The sequence below is a fragment of the Haemorhous mexicanus genome, chromosome 3, assembly GCF_027477595.1.
Source record: "Haemorhous mexicanus isolate bHaeMex1 chromosome 3, bHaeMex1.pri, whole genome shotgun sequence".
NCBI classification, from domain to species: domain Eukaryota; kingdom Metazoa; phylum Chordata; class Aves; order Passeriformes; family Fringillidae; genus Haemorhous; species Haemorhous mexicanus.
In genome coordinates this window covers 54,858,277-54,878,698 of record NC_082343.1, presented here as the reverse complement: position 1 = coordinate 54,878,698, position 20,422 = coordinate 54,858,277, and the positions used below count along the sequence as shown (strand labels likewise).

Sequence of the window (20,422 nt, the reverse complement as noted above, 5' to 3'; positions counted from 1 at the left end):
TGGTGGTTACTGAATTTTAACTGCAGCAAAGTTTCTGAAAAAAAGCTAATTTTTCTAAGCATTTGGAGAATTAAAGCACAGAAAAAGTCTACATGAAGGACTTTCAGATAAGCAGTACTGAAGGGCCATAACCAATTCCTCTACATACTGTCAGGCAAAATTAAGCTGCTGGTTGGTATTTCTTTTATTAATTTCTTCCTTGATGTTCAGAACATTTGATAAAATAACCTACATATTAAGGCAACAAATATGCGCTAATGTAGTAAAAAAATACTGTATTACTGATTTATTTGAAGAAACTGTGAAGAAGAATTACAGCTAGTATTTCAGAAGAGTCTCTACAACCGTTTAACATTTACAGGTAGGACTTTAAACTGATAAGGAAACCTACTAGAATTCATAGCCCAAGGTACAAAGCAGTGGAAAATAATAATTTTACCTGAACATATCATCCAGGGAAGTAACAATAGCTACTTTTATTGTCAATAAAGCCCAGAGAATTTATTCCCTGTGATGACATCTTATAGCTCAGGACATTCTGTAAGAAGACAGTCAAAACCCTTGACTGACCAAGACTCATTAAATAATCCTTCTGACCTTGACAGAAGTCAGTTGGCAGAAATTCTTCATGATTTGATTATCTCCCTCTCCTATAGACATCTTTTGAATGCTCATACTTAAATATAGACATGCACACTTCTAAGTAAACACCACTTACATCTGTCTCTTGCAGATAAAGCAATGCACAGATGATAATTCTATCATGGAAAAAACAATATTTTTAGTTGCAGACCTTGACAAGGAGCTCAAAAACTTGAATTACCAGATTAAACAGGTATTTCTAAATGGCGTCTGCTTCATGGAAGAAAGAAAATTAGACTGACTCTTGAACTTTCCACTTCCTCTATGTCTACATACAAAGTGAAGACAAGGTATAAGCACTACCAGATGATAATGATGTGTACTTGAATCACTAAGGTGTACATGGCAACAGAAGGTGCAAACTAGAGGCCTTAAAAGTGGATGAAGAATTCAAAGAAATTCTAGCAGTAAAAAAGTTACATCCTCATTAGGAAAAGAGTAGAAAAATAATAAAACAAGCCTAATTTTCAAAGTAAAATTGTTAGAAGCAGATCGGGACTATGATTAAGAGAATATAAACACCTAAAATCCTTTTGCTGCCATGATTGTTTACTACTAATTAAGCAGATAATTTTTTCACACTCCATTTGCAGCAGCATCTTCTGTTTGAAGTGTTGTGAAGACGTTCTGTTTGTCCAACACAAACACTTGTAAATTTCACTTTTTGATGGTTCTACACTTTGATCAATTCAGTGCCTTTCATGACTTCAAGAAAACTGGATTTTAGAGACTTATAAAATTTCCTGAGAACTGGCCATACGAAATATTTGATGACCTCTAACTTTGGCTCTTTACACTGTTGTCCATGTCACAGTTGAGGTGAGAAGCTGTGGAAAAGTCATAGCAAGGATAAATACCAATGTTGCTTCACTTGTGGCTGTGGTTCTTGGACATACCTCATGAATGGCAAAGGTCTGAAGCACAGTTTATTCAAAGACCAACAAGAAAATGAAGAGGGAAGGAAGGATGTTTATAATAGAAGTCTGATAGCTGTAAGTTTAAAGCTCAAATCAGATTAATGACTTGGGATGTAGACTTTCAACTGATAAAAATTTGGAAGTCACTGTCATGCGATTACAGATTAAAATGGCATCCACTCTCAAGATCAGGTGTATCTGGAAACCATGCACTACATTAACTGGCATTCTGCAGAGGCAGATACGTCTTATCTGAGTGTAAGAGCAAAGGCTCTTAGGACAGCACAGGACAAACCAAGCACTAGCACAAAGTAAAACACCTGACACTAAAACTGACTCTCTGATTCTAGAAGTAATTAGGATTCATGCCTTCTTGATATTCTTCTAACAGAAAATTCTAGATCTTCAGACTTCCCTTTTAGATCATCTGCTTTAAGTCAAACAGCTTTTTGGGCCACATAGCTCAAAGAGATACTCGGGAATTATTCAGAGAATACTGATTTCAAGCTCTGGGATGGGAACGCAAAAAACGTATACATAATAAAACAAGATTAGAAAATATTCTTGAGAGAAAAAGAAAAAACCATGAACCTTATTCTCCCCACAGAAAAGTGTTAATTAATGAGATAACTGAAAGCTGTAAACAAAAATCTAAAGAAAACATAAAACCCAAAGGAGATTGTGAATTAACTTGACCCATAAATGCAATGCTTTTTGTTGTGTATGGCACAATCTCCTCTCTTTTATAATCCTAAGTACATACAGTCTCTCTTTTGAATCACTAAACCTTTTAGCTAGGGTCGGCATTGCCTTTTGTCCTGAAAAGAGGGGGCGCACTCCACAGCCATGAAAGCTGGATCTCCTCACAGGCTGCCCCAGCTCAGCACTACAGGTTGCCTTTCCAAGCAGGAAGAGAAGGGCAGGCACCCAGGAACCAAGCAGCAGGCCGCCTGTAGGCAAAGCTTGGCTGGAAGGCCTCAGTAATCTGTCCTCAGCTGCCTCTGTTTCCCCATGAGGAAGAGGGTGAGCTGCACACCACTGCCTTCAGCCAGGACTCACCTGCAGCTACCCCTGAGCATCCAGCGACTACAGCAGCAACAAAACATGGCCCCGACACCCAAATGCCAGTCATACATAGGCTTAACCATTTACATAACCACGGACTACAAAATACACTAATAAATAAGGGCACACATGAAATTCAAGATCAGAAAGGCTGACAGGACAATGCGTTCCTCCCCAAAGCATGCACACAGCTTCCTCAGCCCAGATCCATTTCAAGATGGATCCTTTAGCCAGAAGGGCCCAGTTCAGGAAATCAGGGATTGATCCATGGGGATCATGGGGATTGTCAAAATACAGATGATATGTCTTTGCAATCTCTTTCACTGATCCTTTATGAATTTTCAAAGAAGTAATGAATATTGGGAGAGAAAAATTGTCCAGCACAGTGAAGCAATAATCCACAGACATGAAACACATTCCGCATTTCTCTCCTCATTCAACTCCACAGCTACAAGAAGACAGTAGCACAGTAAACAAGCCTCCTCCTCCTCAACACACTTCAACTCATTCTTCCCACACACAGCTGCCACTATCATGCATATTTCAAAGCCTCCATCTGGGCTTGACAACTGTACCTTCCTTTCTTCCAGCCAACAGAAATACACGTCCTACTCAAACCAGCATGGATGATACTGCGCTGTTTATTTCAAAAAAGAAGCTATTCCACAAGTAGGTCATGTGGGTGGAAGCCTCCATGCTAACCTACATGTTCACTGTGTAGGTTAGAGCTACCCTACATTCATTTTTCCCCTCTTTCCAGCTAGAAATTGTCTTCAGGCAGCATGTGAGGACTCGTGGTACTTGTCCAGGCTGCTGAATGCCTGGTTCTTCTGCATAAACACCTACTGTTCACACAGGGATTAACTTCACAGTATACACCCAGCAGGTTAAACATTTCCCAGAGATTCTTAATTTATGTCACATATGCTACACAGTGCAGGTACACCTCCTTCTGTCCAGAAATATGTCCATAATTCCAACAGCTGTTGCAAACTGAGGACGTCTTGAACTCAGCATGCACACAGGCAGATCTCCAGTCTACAGCCCTCATCTCTTTTCTCTTAAGGTCAATTTGCCCTGCTGGAGCTGTGCCTCTTGAAGTGCTGCTGGAGCAATCACCCACTCCGTACCCACAGCAGCAGCCTACGTTCTACCACTTAAATAGCTGTGTCTCTTCCTTCCTCCCTCATCAGCAGCCTGTACTCAGATCACCCTTCCTGTACCATCAAATGCACTCGCCTACATCCAACATGTAAACATGCACCCTGCCTCTCCTATCTCTTGCTCTGCAGTGGCTGGGTAGGCATATGCTGAAGACAGTGCCTCTTGCAACACCAAGAAGAGCCAAAGCTACCCCAGGCTGTGATTCTTATCTTGGACAGCAGAAGAAGGTGGGGCCAAAGGGGAGTTAAGTTGCTCCTGATCCACCAAGGGGGAAGCACCTGGGTTTATTCACACCCAATGGCAATGTCCACACATTTCCCATATCTTAGTGAATAGCAGCAGCAGCAAGTCACCAGGTGAGACAGGGCAGACTGGAGGTGATGCTGAACAGCCCAAGCAGAGTAGGTTGAATAGCCTCCAGCCCCACCCTGCAAAAAACCTGAAGGCTGAACAGGGGTAATCTGTGGGCAGCCTCTGCTCCACACCACCTCCTGAACCACCTGAGATTAACAATGTTATACATACAGATTGCTCAACTAAGGTAATTCCTAAAGGATTTTAATGACTATATGTCCAACCAATTTCAGTGTCTTTGCTGTGATTGCATTTGGTTGAAATCACACTTCTCTGCAAAGAGATGTGAGGCTTAGTTAGCAAATAGTTCTTAAATGCTTTGAGAACTTGTAATAAAAGGTACGTTGGCACTACAAAGGAATTTTAGTAAGATGCTTGCTATCAGAAGATGTTAATTTTTTTGGAAGGTCTCTATCTATGTGTATACTGCTTCTTTCTTGGAATAAGGAGAACAAAGGAGATGGTTCACATGTAAGCATCCCTAAAGAGAACCGACAAGATTGATCATTTAGATTGGTCAATTAGCTGTTTATACTATTTATCTGTGCTTTCTTTTCGGAAGACCACCAAGGAGAAAAACTGCAGAGCAAACTCCAGCAGAAAGATACTTTCAACCCAGCATACTCATTCATTTTAGGTCATATGGAAAAAGGTGTGACCTAGATCTTCTGCCACTCTGCAGGCACTACCTGTCTTCCCACTTTACCAGCATTTCCAACAAACTGAGATATGGCCTTAATTTTCCTTAAGCTGATCATACAGTTTTAAAATTTTTTCTTTGATATTTATCATAGTGCTTCGGAGGTCACCCAGGCATTTTATGCAGACTGCTGGTACACTTAATCATTTCAGTGTCTTCCTGCAGTAAATCAGAAGACATTATATTAATAAAAGATAGGTCTGTTCCAAGTCTGATTCAGAATGCTGAACCCCCATCTACCTGGCTTAGAAAAGTTCTTTAAAAAGGTCAGTTTACTCTATGGAATTCTGAGTATCAAGGATATGTCTTCTCTCACACAAGATATATACACTTGAGACTAGCACGAAGACACTGGAGTGATTCAGAACGAGTGCTCAAGGCTGTCTATACCACAGCCTAGCCAAAGAGACCTTGTCTGAAAATACACCACTGAGATACAGGCACACCATGCAAATAAGTATCTCATAAAACATGTCTGCCTCCATCACTACAGTTCTTTGTCTGGCAAATACATTCACTTAGCACAAGAAACAAGACAGGCAAAATACAAGATCTGCAAGGGAAAGACTGACCAGAAGAGAACTTGTACCATATTATTATTATTTGGTTTTGTCTTCAAAATCCTTACTAATTCTTGTAATCAGGTTGTACATAGTTAAAAAATAATAAATAAAAAAGAAAAAGGTTAAACAGTTGTTATTTTCTGGGCTTGGATTTATCACATCCTCTTCTGACTCTCACTTTCAAATTTAAGTTTGCATTGACTATTCCATACAGCACAGGTGCAATTCCAATGAAATAAGGTAATATTTATGATTAAGTTACAACTTTCAGTGTTATGGTCCTCTTGTGACATTGATCTGTCCCTTGCTAGAGGGAAATTTAACACACTTTCAATTAATACCACTGACAAAATTTTTCTGAATAACAGTTTCTCACTGCACTGGCTGATTCCTTTGTAACGTCATTTTGTCCGAGTATTTTAATGAAGACAATCAAATGTCTTGTTTTCACTTGATCAGTTCAACTGCTCTGAAACCATGATTTTGAAATACTTTTTCTAAATCTTTTTCCTCACAAGAAATTGTGAGATTGATTTTTTTTTCTTCCCTTCTGGAACAAATTCATAATTTCTAAATTTAAAAACACACCAGAAGAGGCATTAAAAAAAAAAAAAAAACACAACAAAAAAACCCACAAAAAACCCCAGAAAAAAGCTTCCTTCAATATTTTATGTCTTATCTTACAATGTGCTGAAAAATCACATATTTCTAAGTCACATGCATATCTGGATGCTTTGTAACTCCCAGAACTGGGAGTCTGACTTCAACTCCTGTGCAAACTAGGCAGAACCCATGTGAATAATACAGAGAGAATACCTTCCCATCAGCTGTCAAAAATAACACCAAAATACCCCTGTAGATCAAGATCTTTGCTACCTTTCCATTAGCTGTTGGAAGTAAAATTAAAATACCCCTGTAGATCTGGACCTTTGCGAGATGTACTGACCTCCTGGAACATTTTATCACAAGGCAGTTGTGAACACTGGTTCCAGGAATGTGCCACACAGGTAGGCCCTGTGCTAGGGCTGAACTCTCTAACAGAAGTGACATCGAGACCAAAGTGCTCCCACCAGAACACAGCACTCTGACTGCAGCCCAGCCCTGTGTTCAGCACAGGAAGGCTAAGCAGGCAGGATACAAACTCCAGGTGGGTCATATGTTGAGCATTCCTTGTTCCAAACATCACTTGACATCCTGGCTGACATATCTTAAAACATATTGACTCTAAACCATCTACTTCAATCTGAATTTTATTTGTATTGACCTGGATTACAGGCAACTTGATTTTACACGTCTGTCTTTGTATGTGTCCACTGGGCATGTGTACAGCCTTGCTTATGGTTGGAAATGGGGGAGTGGAGCCATGGCAGGCCCATCTGTATCTGGTAACCCCTGACAAAAACCAGTATGTTTTCATGTGGGTTTGAGGAGAAAGTTACCACTGTGAAATGTATATTTCTCTCTTTCCTTACTCCTAAATTGCACCAGGTGTGTCTGCACACAGCCAAAATTCGCACCTACAAACAAGGTATAAGTACTTGTATATGTTCACATGAAAAAAAAAAAGCTGCTTCTATTAACAGCTGAAAAGCTAAGCAATGTTCAAAAACATTTTTGTTCATTTCACTGAAAGTAGTAGATTTCAAACCTCATGATGATTGTTAAAAAACAAGTTTTCTTATTAGGAAATATAAAATATAATTTAAATAATTATGGCATCTCATAAGTACATTACCAAAAACAAAGATGGAAAATGTCGGAATAAATACTGATTGCTGATTCTGTACATAATTTTGATTTTTCATGTTAAATGTCAGTTTTTATCAAGGACCTGCTTCTGAATTGGAAATTTTATAATTAAAAAAATTGAATGGCAGACTACCAAGAAATGACAAGATTTTAACACCATAATAAACATTAGGATCATGATCCATTATGCTTAACACTTCCAGGCTTTTTTTTTTTCTGTAACCAGGATGCTTGAAAACTTGTTCAAAAACAGACAGCAAAGCTAAGAGTCTTATGTAACAGCATAATTTCCAAACTGGTTTATTTAAGGCCACACCACACCAAGATCAAGTTTTTCTAATGGGAAGTGGCTTATTTTTTTATTGGTTTGGGTCTATACAAGGTGTTTTAAAAACACAAGTGAATGAATGACACTGAGTAGGTCTGGTATTTGGGAAGGACAGGGTGAGAACGCAGAATATATGAGAGTGAATGCACTGGGAGGAAAGACAGCATGTGTGAATGGTGGGGAAGTAGTGTAAGGAGTATGTGGGGTAAGAAAAGCAGCACTTGACAGGAAAACACAGGCTTCTGGAAGAGCACTGGGAGTGTAATTGGAACTGCAATGCAGAGCTGAAAGATCAAGGAGACTGTGCTGGGTTAGAAGATACTACAACAGGGGAAGAGATATCAGAGCGGGGGATTCCTGTAAGAAAAAAAAAAGGCAGAAAATATACTGATAGCTGACAGCAACTTGTAACTGAGGAGCCTCATTGGGTGATAAGGGGCACAAATGGATGAGGGCAAAGCCAGCAGTCAATGAAAAGAGTCATCCTTTGCACACCCTCAAGAACATTCATATTTTGCTTCTGTGTTGCAGGTTGAATTTTAAAATCAAGAAGTTCAGATCCCACTGGTCCAAATCCTCAAAGTAACAAGAGGTCCCTCCACACTTTTCTAAAATGCATTGCCATAAAATACATCTCATCATTTGAACTCAGCCTTGTAATTAATAGGGAGCAAAACATCTTTGAAGTATTTTGGTAATATTTGGTAATAATTGTAAGTAGCTTCTGCCTCAAACAACGACAGAAAGAAAATAAAACTTAGCCTGAAATGACATATAACTTAAAAGCAGAGAATACAATCTATGAAAAACCAGAGGTGTCTAGCTTCTGAAATTATACTGGCAATGAGTCAAGGAGATTTGAATGCTAATCTTCTATAATAATATATTAGAATTAGAAAGATCATTAGCTCCTTAATAAATGCAGGAATATCCCGGTAGGTCATGAGACAGCTAATCCAAAAGCTGTCTGCTCTCTCCTGTCCTCTACAGTCGACACTGAAAAACTTGAACAGCATCGTGAACCGGTGTAATCTTTGACCCATTGTTCATTAATTGGTCACCTAAACTGACTTCAGTAGTAGCAGACCAATTTGCCCTGAGATGTGCACAGCATATGGAGAGGCTATGGAACAGAGAAGCTCTTATGACAGTTTGGTATTTTCAAATTATGTGCAGCATAGGTAAATAACTATTATATCAAAAGTACACAAAGATGTGTATCCACACCTGAACACACCAAATCCCTTCCAGCCTCCTGAAGGTCCAGTTTAAAAGTACAGTGCCAACAGTTCCACACAGCAGGGATTTCTACTGTGACTCACACACTCTTGGGACTCACTTCCTGGGACCTACTGGAATGCAGACAATTGTGTCTACTGCACAGTCCTTGGAACACAGATAGAACAAGTAAACCCAGGTTAAGAAAGTTTTCACAGCATGGAGTCTCCATTTGTTTGTAAGCCTAAGTGAACAGCAAATGGGGACCTCTGCATCTGTCAGCGCATATGGCTTCTAACTAGGGACAAGCTTTGCAAGCACCCTGTGCTGAGCACAGCACGCTAAGCCAAACACGTATGTGCAGAGAAGTGGTGCTGTGGCACCAGTGCCCCCAGCCAGGGGGGCTGTGTGGGGAGACTGTGTGGGTGTGTGGGAGGAAGAAATGACAGAGAGGAAAAGGAAAGGAGGGAAGTCTGAGGGAGCTAACACATGCTGGTTTAGTCAAGAAATACCAGCCACCCTGCATCTCCACCCTTTGCTTTCCCTCACTTTGTCCTCATAGCCGGCAGTCAAATACCTAAATACCAGGTTGTCACAACACAAGACTGGTCGGCACGGTGCACTCTGACACCTACGTGCCCCAGGTACAAAGTGCCGTCATGTCCGATTCCTTTTCTCCCTCACTTCCCTACTTCCTTTCTTTACACGGCTGAGCCTGTGCAAGCACTGGCCATAAACAACTTGTGTCTTCCCTATGGGCAAGGGCTCCACTGCCGTGCCTCAGGATCAGCCACTTGCCCCAACATCAGCCGTCTGAAAGGTTTCCACCACTTTCACAGGCACACGCTTGTTAAGCACCTCGCATGGAAAACATCCCTTTTGTATTCTTGCATTTCACGAATTCATATGGCAGCAGTTCAAGTCAGCAGTCTCTTTTTCTTCCTTTTGCATCTGATCAAGTACATTTAGGAACATATGCCACCTGTACTTTGCACATCGAACTCCCACTCATGCTGAATTCTAATAATATTAGCAATAATAATAAACCAAATATGAGCCAGTCAATCCCTAATAGATTAAAACTTAATTTCTCAGCTAGGTCCCTCCCTGCACAAGCAGCACAAACAGTCTGAAGAGTCTTGCAGCATTTGAAGAGTTAAGATTCAGGCTCTTAAATTGTTTCAGTTGGACCAATTAATTGCAAAAACCCACTACCCCTTGTGTGTTGCTTTACAAGTAAGGAAGAAATTAGTGAGGGACTTTACATCCTGCTCTCCTGCACATTCTATTCTACTTTACCAGCACACCAAATATTCAGCTAGGAAAAATGCAGCAGTACTAGTTTTGTTTTAAGCTTTTAAGCTACACTGCAGAGTCCTCATGCACTTTAAAACAACTAACCTGACAGACAACTGCAGCAAAAATACCTGAACCAGGTCAGCTACAAACAGAATAAAGTGGAAATTATTATACAACTTCACCTTTTGGCATATTTGTTTGGAAAACCTACTGTAAACTGGATGCTTGTATCGGCAGTGGCAAGACAGGATGTTCAGGGAATACAACTAGAGGCATTCAAATGGTACTTTGAGACTCTTAAGGGAAAATTGGGATTTAGCTACATTGCCAGAAGAAACCTTCATACAAATGAAAATCAGGTTCTTATTTTCCCCTAGCATTTCACATAAGCTCAGCCTGTTTTCAACCAACAGAATCCCTAAAATTTGCACTATAAAAGCAATTTTGCAGTATTAAAAAAAATCCCCAAAACTTAATCACAGTTCTAACTGGGAGAGGGTCTTGTTTTTAAGTCTTACCAACACATACTTATAAGTTTTAACTTAGGATTTCTTCCTGTCTGAAAAGTCTGGAAGTTTTACTTCCAACAGATTTTTTTTTTTCTTCAGAGTTGGGTTAACTTTTCCATTCACTAAAGTTAAACACAGCTTTTTCAGTGCATATTTAACTATGCTGAGTTGAAAAAAATGGTGCATTATACATAGTAAGAGTAATGGAACAAAGCCTGCAAAGCTTTGAAGACTAATAACAAATTCAGAGCCTTGGAAAATACAGTACGGGGAAAATGTAATTATACAAATAAATACTGGCAAGTAAGGCAAAATTTGAAAAAGCTTTCACTGGAAGGATGGAAGCTTTTTATACTCACTCATTCAAAGAGCTGGTTTACAAAATAAGTCAGTTGTCAATTTTGTTTCTACCTTATATGCCTTATTTATCCATACATACATACATACATATAGTGAAACATCAAGATGAGAAGACTAGGCCTCAGATTCAAATACTTTAAAAAATCCCAAAAACCTACACTGAAAGGAATTTGATGTCTTGCATGAGTGTTTTGCAAGCAATAGCATCACTTTTATTTCAAATACAGAAATATCCAATGTGAACTTTCTTGTACACCAATATTTATTTCACTCTCGAATTCTGCAGAAAGCATACAAATCTGTCACTGGTGGTGATCTTTTTTATATTTACTGTCTGGAATTGCATTAGCAATTAGAACTCCAAATGACAAGAAATTCTCCACTCACAATGAGCTCCTCCCAACATCAGATACTATATTAAAGTAGCACAATTAGAAAAATGTTTTCTAAATATTCCATTAGGATATGCAGGCCCTCAAAAAACCTATTATTAGATATGGAAGGTTGCAGCATAGAAAATACTTCATCTAACAGAAGGAATCTAAGATTATTTTTTAATTGGTTTGTTCAGGTAAATACATACTCACCATAATCCCTCACAATGAATCTCATATATTGTGTTCAACAGACTGCAGAATTGCCTATTTTTTCCAAATTACATTCTATCATGTTACTTTATTCAAATCTTCAAACTTATGTCTGTGGAATGTGAAGGTTCTGTCATTTCATAAGGGCTTTTCTTTACTTGGAGGTCAACTTCAGATTTGTTGTACAGCGGCATATTACCACATATTCTTTTTCAGCCTAAGGACTACCCACATGGCAATCTACCCTACAAGTCCTTGTACATTCTAAGGTTCATGTAACTGCAAAGAATCGAGTGTTTGATTTTTATTACAAATATATTTAATTTAGAACACTAAGTTTGCAATTTTCTATATTAGTTAAGAATATTATTTGATAGGTTATACAGATCTTTACTACAACTTAAGAAGGTCAATCTTCCAGAATCTATTTCTTGTAGAAACTTACATGGCTGCATTAGCATAACACAAATATGAGGTCAAAAATCCATTGATTAAATAATTTTAAATACTTATATTCACAATGGATTAGGACAGCTCAGAACCCAAATGACTTCAGCAAAGAACACTAATGTAAAACACTAGATGTGTTGTCCTTGTTTAAACTAATTGTATAAGAATTTAAAACAATTCTGCCATATGAAGGCATGTAAGATTATCTGAATTATCCTTACCACTGTAATAAAATTTTAAAGAAAACAATTCAACTGTTATACAACTGAAGTAAATAGGATGTTTTTCAAAGGGCAACTGAAAGACTACTAAACCAACTTGAAGTTGTCATCATCTGAAACTCTTCTGGCAAAACTCTACAGACTATACACTGGTGTAAAGCACAGCACTGCTGCATATCACTTACCTGCTCCAAGTTCTAAAATAATATTACTGACATTAGTTAAATCTATCATCATGGAAAGTGATCCAGTTTTTCCTCTCTTCCATTCTCCTGCTTACGCTGCCAACCCTATTGCCAACACAAATAGTTCAAGATAGCCATAACTTCCCTGAGAATTCCCAAATTAAATGTACATCATACTTAAGTACAATTGTAAAATAAAGGCAGACTAATGCAATGTGAAAATGGAACACTTCAATGTAGTGCTCAAATTCCACTCAATTTATAAGAGTGCTACCAACAGCAAATGGAAAACACGCATCTATGAATAAAGAAGGGTGACACTATTACATTTTTATTACTGCATCAACAGCACTATACATTACTCTTCCCCAGACATGTTTACAGCCCAAGAGTGAAAAAAAAGCTCTGAAATACTTAAAAGGCTCTCCTACGTATATTGTTACCTTTTCTCTCAAATACCTTAAGTATCATTAAGAAACCTCGTCTTGTTATTCCTTAAAAAACAATCCTTTTTTATGCAAACTTATAAATTCTCCATTGACTGTATTCTCTGTAACACCACTGAGGTATTTAGATATGATGGTTAATTACTACTGGGAATAACGCATAGTAGTATTTCACACTTCTCGAATCTTTTCACTCAAAAGCCATAAAACACTTGCATATCAGGCTAACTTTACAGATGATGAAAAAGGAATAAGGTGAAATTTATTTTACTAAGGGAAATCCTGTAAAAGAGTCATATTCCATAGAGTGTGGAATGTGTTTTCACTTTTGTCCTCTGCTTGTGGCAAGTGTAACCCATACAGTTAGCAATGAAATTCACTCAATTTCAAATAATACACCAATGGTACTGTTTATTATTCCTTCATTCTGAAACTATTGGCCTCTAGTATTTTCTGTTCCTTTTATTTCTTAACAGTTCCACTAAATCCAAGTTGGGCACAAATCACCAACAATTTTTAGCTGCATTTTGCTAAACTGATTTAAGTTTTTGTTGTCCAGTAACTCTAACTCATACAACTTAATAACTAACACACTAATTAAATAAATTTTAAGTCTAACAACTCCAATTTCTAGTCTTGTTGATAACAAGGTTCTCTGACAGTTTTCAGAGACAAGGATATAAGTTCTGATCACTTATTTGAACTTAATCAAACTAAATCTAAAGGTGTTTTCTGAAAAAAAAAAAAACCAGCATTTACTGGCAAAAAATCTGTGCTGGGAACAGAGCACATACCTATTTTTTGTAGAGCTCAATCTGCCAGGCAATGTATAAAAAGTTCACACAGACATCCTGCTACTTCTATCAAGAGAATAATAAATATATATCTCAGGCAGATTTATATATGAGCAAAATCTGTTCCTCTCTAGCTTTGGCTGTGCTGAATCAAGTCATAGGAATACCCAGGTCAACATTCTGATATTCAAAATGGGACTATTATTTTATGATGATTAATCATAAAACATAACACTTGAGACTGCTTCCAAAAATCTGGCCTTGCTTTCTGTCTCTTTAACTACCCTGTGCTGCCTGTCAGGGAGACCTTAAAATTATAAAATACAAAACCAAAAAAACATAAATTTGTTAATATATGTGCACTTGGTTTATTCTACTTTCTTTGAGGAATAAGGTTTTCAGAAAAACTACACAATGAAAACTAGAAGCTATTTAGACCAGCACATCCCTTACTAAGGAGGTACATACTTACAACTCTTAAGTTACTTTTCTGCTAATTATTACACACACCCAAACACATAAAGTAGATTTGGTCTTCTTTTGGCACCCACAGGCTCTTCACTTTATTCCAGAAGAGAAATTCTATTCAATTTTGCTTCCTCTCCCAACAAAAGTAAGAGATCCAAGAGAAACTGAAGAATAAAATGCAATAGCAACTTTTAAACTAGTTGATGCAATGGCTTCCTTAACAAATGTGTATTTATAAAGGCAAGTGTGTGATTGCTGTGTATGCAGGATAACCAAGTACTATTATCTTTAATCCAGCTACTTCAAGTACCTACAGAACTGTGTAAGGAAAATTTCTGAAAGATTTATATAAGATGACAAACTTGTTGCAAAGAATATTTGCTGGCATCATTTCCTGCCTAACTGAAATTTCAGCTATGAGGCTCAACAGTGTATTAATGGGATGCAGAACAGGACAGTGCTGTCCTGCAGCATTCTACTATTAAAGCACAAAATCATGAATCTGAGTTAAACAAAGGCAGCTATACAAGAAATTTTAGGTCCATTTCTTGAAATATCCCATCTGAATCCAGTTCTTTGCTATTTTCACAGGCACTAACCTCAGGGCTTGGTTTGTGTTTTGAGTTTAAATGATAGCAACACGTAGTTTTGAACTAGCCTGAATATTCAGTTTCATAATTCCACCTGCTGGGTCCACCAACTGATTTTGGCAGCAACTCTTTACCTCTTCATACCTTGGTTTTCCACTCTATACATGACAAAGAAGACACTGCTGTCTTTTCTGGGTGGGCTTTGGAATATACAGGTACTAGGCAGGTATCTTTACCACCTTTTCAAAAAGCAGGGTAAGTATCTACCACCTCTGTATATGAAGAAGAAAGGCTGAAGTGGAGATATTACTGATAGTAGCAACAGTCAGGAGCATCTTGAATGTAATGTCAAAACATATTGCCTGTGCATTGCTTCATAAACCAGAAAAATACTCCACCGTCACAGGTGTTTTAGGGAATGTTGCCACCAGATTTGCAACTGCAAAAAATAAATAGTAAGTCATCAGAATGACAGCAGTTAAAATTCATTTGTTGCACTTGTTTTCTTTCCTAATTCAAGGACTGAAGAGATTAGGGATGAACACTGGTATCCAAGACAATACTTAGACATGAACATCCAAAATACTTTAGATCGACATGGACATTACATTTGTATTTAAAAACTTCCTCATAATGCTCAACTTCCATGAACAGTATGAGTGCTCAAAGTCTACTGTTCAAACCACTGCATACATTTATAATGTTTTACTGCCCCATGTTTTAGAGTCCAAACTACTAGATTTCTATAATTCAGTTCAAATGTATAATACCTGCTGGTAACTGTAAATCATTCCTCACAGCACCTCTACAAAACTGGCTACTTAAGACTCGAAGAGATTTATGGATACTGAGACCAGTACAAACATCCCTTTGCAAATGGACAGATGGAAAAAATTCCAAATTACTTTTCAGATTAAATTAATAAACTGACTTTTCTCAAAAACTGGTAGCAGTTTTTGGAAGCAGAAAGAACTTCTACGTGCTTCTGTGATGTCAAAGATGAAATCTCTGTTTGTGGAGGTACAATCTGTAGCAAGAACACATGTCTGCCAAGACGCTGGCATTGATGATATTTTGTCTAGACAGCCTTTGAATGTGACTGACACAGGAACAGTGCACATGGCTGAGCAAACTGAAACTTATGGAAGAGTTTTTCAAGACTTAGTCAAGATACAGGATTTTGGAAATGTGCCTAACATCCTCCAACCATGCCTCCTGGTATCCTCCCCAGGAATGAACTGGTTTCGTTTCATCAAATCTCCTAGCTGTCCCAGGGAACAGAAAGATACATTTGCTCAAAGAAAATATTGGCAGGGCCATTTGGACATAAAGAAATATCATCAGCAAGTGGAGAGCTCTACATGCTGGCTAGTCACTGAGAAAGGCATTCAAGTCATTGAACTGTTTGTTATTTTGAAGGACTGAACACTGTAAGAAATAGCTAAATCTTTTCTCAACTACTGGGCTTGACTGTGAGAAACACATGACAACTATTAGGTAAAGGACAGAAATAACTAGCTGCAGTTGATAACTATTCTAGCTATTTTAGAAAGCACTGCATATTTACCATGACCTTTTGAGCCCCGACAGAAGTAGCCTGGACCATGTACGTGCTTTGATGGAAAAGCCCATGTGAACTTGCCATTGACAAGGTTATAATTTTTGGGAAATGATGACTATCATTTACAGTTAAATTTTCACTGTATGACAGCCCTGGTTGACTTAGTCCTCAAGCAACTGTCAGGGCTAGGAGAAAAGAGAAAAAGGTGAAGGAGACTCAAAGAGATTTTCAGCTTTTAGCTTTGGCTGGTTCACTTCCAGTTCAACTGTCATTGAAGTCAACAGCCACCCCCCTAACTTACTGGGATTTTATTTTAACTTCTATTAACCAATATTACAGACAGTACTGTTCAGCAACCCAAAAGGTAAAAAACATAGATTCTAGTTTGTCCTCCAGAGAAACATCAAGCCTTAAGACACTAATTTAGAGTTGCAGCAAAAGTACTAGTTACTGCTGTGGAACCTCAGAGCTCCAGCAAATTTTTGCACCTGCAAAGAAAATTATCCTAGCCAAGTGAAAAATACAGCAGATGCTTCTTCTCTGCAAATAAAATACAGACCTCAGTCTGTATTTTAACCTTAACTGAGGGTTAACTAAGTTAACCTTAACTTAATCCTTATACAGAAATTTGCACACTTGACTTGCTTGGCTATGAGTGTTTGAGTCTTTGGTCTCCAAGCCCACAAACTCAACCTATTGAGTCAGTAGCATGCGTGTAGGCAACAGCAGCAGTACTTGTGAATCTACAATGAAGTTCTGAGAGAGGTGTTATCACTGGGAGGCACTGAAATACTTGCATTTTGGGACTTTTCAGTGAGTTGGAACGGCAAAATTTCTCACCTAGTTACACCGTGGATACAAAAAAAAAAAAAAGTATTTTGATCTAGGTACTAGGTGTAAGTTGGCTATCGTATTTCTGAACCAGAAACGAATTTTCTCCTCCCATCTCCTCTCTTCCTCCCGCCCCCTCTCCTCCCACCTGCACTAAGGGAATACTTGTTGTGGGGGCAGCACGCCTAGGAAGCTCAGATTAAAAATAGCCCTGACTAGCACCTGGTGTTCTCTAGCAGGCCAGCATGCTGGTGACTCTTACAGATCTGAACCCTTCTGAAGAAATATGATGAAATGACATGTCTTTTATTTCATACACTCGTTTATGGATTTGCAACTAAAACTAACTGGATCTGGCTAGTTGGAGTTGCCTGGCTCTTTTTGCACCACTGACACACTTGCACCTGTCACGGATGGATTCCTCAGAAGGGCCAAAAGGAGCAAGACATATATTTTATTTTGACAGCACACGGGAGCCAGATGCTGGGCCAGCAGGTTCTGGTGTTCACTGTCGGCCATTAGGAAGGGCGAAACACATCATCAGCACTGGCACGGGTGGCAGGCCGTCAGGCGCACCTTCCCCACGGCCGCTTACAGGCAGCAGCCGCTCGGCTTTGTCCGTGCCTGTCTCCGTTCAAACCACCCGGCTCCGCGGTGTCCGGCCGGCTCCTCTCACGGCCGGCCCTGCAGCCCCAACATGTCGCCGCCCCGCTTTAAGGTCACCGCATGGCGAAGCCGTCGAGCGCCGGGGGCCGCGATGCACCCGGGCCGCGGCCGCTCCACGGGCAGCCCGAGGGAGGGGGCAGGGCCACGGCCGCCGCCGGGGGCACTTACCAGGTCTATGAAGGTCAGAAATTTCCAGCTGCCTCCATAGGTCTGATGCGCGGGCATGTCAATGGCCTTGTAATTGCACAGGATGGAGCAATAGGACAGGAGGATGGCGGCGCGCAGCACCTGGCAGGGCACCAGCGCCATGTTTGCGGCGCGGGGTGCGCCTCCGTGTGCCCGTGTCTGTGTCCCAGTGCCCCGCGTGTGAGTGTCCGTGTGTCCCGGTGTGTGTGTGTGTGTGTGTGTGTGTGTGTGTATCCCTGTGTGTGTGTGCGCGCCGTGCGGGCGGGACTCCGAGCGCCCCCGCGGCCCCGGCCGGGGCGGAGCGCAGGGCCCGCGCGGTGCGGCGGCGGCTGCGGCGGCACCAGCGCGGGGCAGGGGGGCCGCAGGGCCGGGCGGCGGCGGCAGTCGAGCGGGCTCGGCGCGTTCCCGAGCCTCAGCTCCGCGTCCGGGCCGGGCCGGAGGAGGCCGGGCCGTTCCCGAGGGAGGGGAGGGACGCCAGTGTGAGCACGAGTTAATTGCAGAACCCGGCTGCCCGCCGGTTTTCAAGCGGGAGCTACAATGACTCAGCAGTTACGAGTTATGACTGCCTGGCTCGGAGCAACGTGTGTGCCCGCGGAGCGGGCAGCCCCCCCCGCGGCCCGTGCTGCCGGTGGGCGGGAGCGCGAACGGGGACGCCCGGGAAAGGCCGCGGAGGGGGTGCGGCTCTGGCTGAGCGCCGTGCCAGCCGATCCGGGGCTGCCCTTCGTGTGTCCATACCCAGCTTGTTTCCGTACCCTTCGTGTGTCCACACAGCGGCCCCGCCGGGCAATGCGTTTGTTTTGCCCTCTGTGTTCCTGAGGAACTTTCAGGTTTCCACTCGTTCCACACAGACGTTTGCTAGAAGTGGGCTCTCCAGTGCCTACAAGCCTGGGAGATGGGAGCCTCCTGATCTCTGGGTTGAAATGAAGTACCAGCATTGTAAGGCATGATGCCCTGGGACATCATACCAAGGGTGTGGAGCATGTCTTACACGGAAAGGCTCAGGGAGCTGGGCCTGTTCAGCCTCGAGAAATGATGACTGAGAGGGAACCTCATCAGTGTCTGGGAGTATCTTAAGGAGTGTGTCAAGAGGATGTATTCAGGCTCTGCTCAGTGGTGCCCAGCAGTAAGAAAAGAGGCAACAGACAGAAACTGATGCACAGGAAGTTCCACCTGAGAATGAGGAAGAACTTCTTTACTGTGCACTGGAGCAGGTTGCCCAGAGAGGTTGTGGAGTCTCCCTGACTGGAGATAAGTTTGAGAACCATCTGGACACAATGCTCTGTGCCATGTGCTCTAGTATGATCCTGCTTGAGCAGGGAGGTTGGACCAAATGATCCACTGTGGTCCCTTCTAACCTGACACATTCTGTTATTCTGTTCTGTCAGCAGAGGTTTGATCACCACAGGGATCCTTGATACTAGGAGAAATCAAGGGGGGGGGTCATGTTTTGGACTCCTACACCTTAAAAAAGAAAGCTCTTAAGGTGCTTGATTGCAGGGTAAATATTAAATTGTTCCACTATATGGAAAAGTTATTTTAAAGGGGAAAAACCCACAAGCAGTGGTGTCTGGGCTTGGGTAGATAAATCACTTCTATAGAAAACCATCTCCATACATCTGTCTTATGAAATAAATATTTGAACAATAAGGTGCTTTATCATAGTTAAGCTACTGGAAGGCAAAAAGAATCAATGATTGTGAAATGCATTCCCTGCTTCTATTCCACTAAGTAAAGTCAAAGCCTTTTCATCTGATATCAACTGTGCTCAAGTTCTGCAAAAATAAAGGGCTTTTAGGAGAACACATGCTAGCAGCTATCCTCAATGAATTTAGCACTGTTCAAGGTCTCTGTTTATGCAGAGGAGTTGTATGTCATATGTATGAATGTATAAAGAATCCTCTAGAAGCAGAAAGCATGGATTTAGCACCAGATGCTTTAGATAATTTTATCCATCAGTTCACAGACCCAGCGAGCATGTTGGGCAATCATACCCTTGTTTGTAGCATATGTTTTAGTCTTGCAGGCTGAAAGTCTTACAGTCTCCCTGAAGCCTCAAGGTGCAGTGTAAGAGTCACCTGAGTGTAATGTGGTGGTCTGGAGTACAACAGGAGACCAGACTAGTGACATTATCAGTGTGACCCAACAGAAGGGAGTCTGTAAAGAAGCATAGTTGCTGGTGGGGACCTGATATCTGTTCTGTATGCATGCAGGAGGTTTCACTTCTCTGGACCTGCGAATATTCAGTAGTGGCTCAGATGCATTGAGTGAAATCCTGGAGCACATCTTCTGTTTTGGTTTTATTCAAAAGGAGTCCAGCTTGCTTTCTGAAACTGTGTCAAGTTGCAAAAGCTCTCAAAGGAAAGTTACTCTGTGAAGAACTCTACAGTGTTGTAATCAGCCTCTTGACAGCCAGGGCTTGGTGCTCTCTGAGCCTTAGGCAGCCCATCCCCTAGTTTTTTCCTGCACCACCTCCTACAGTATACTCACTCCTTTGGTCATCTCTGTCAATAATAAGGCACTAACACTCACTGAGCATTATAGGATAGCTACCTTTAGCAGTTTGGATTTT

The 20,422-nt window shown here is 40.8% G+C and overlaps 1 protein-coding gene across 1 annotated transcript in view; it reads right to left on the bottom strand.

The window, feature by feature from the left end:
- AIG1 (androgen induced 1) overlaps positions 1-18,149 on the bottom strand; it is a 123,598-nt gene extending 105,449 nt beyond the window's left edge. The window contains exon 1 of the mRNA XM_059841875.1: positions 17,836-18,149. Within this exon, the coding sequence (XP_059697858.1) occupies positions 17,836-17,976 (141 nt within the window). The 5' untranslated portion in view covers positions 17,977-18,149. The remainder of the gene's footprint in view (positions 1-17,835) is intronic.
- Positions 18,150-20,422: the final 2,273 nt, after the last annotated feature.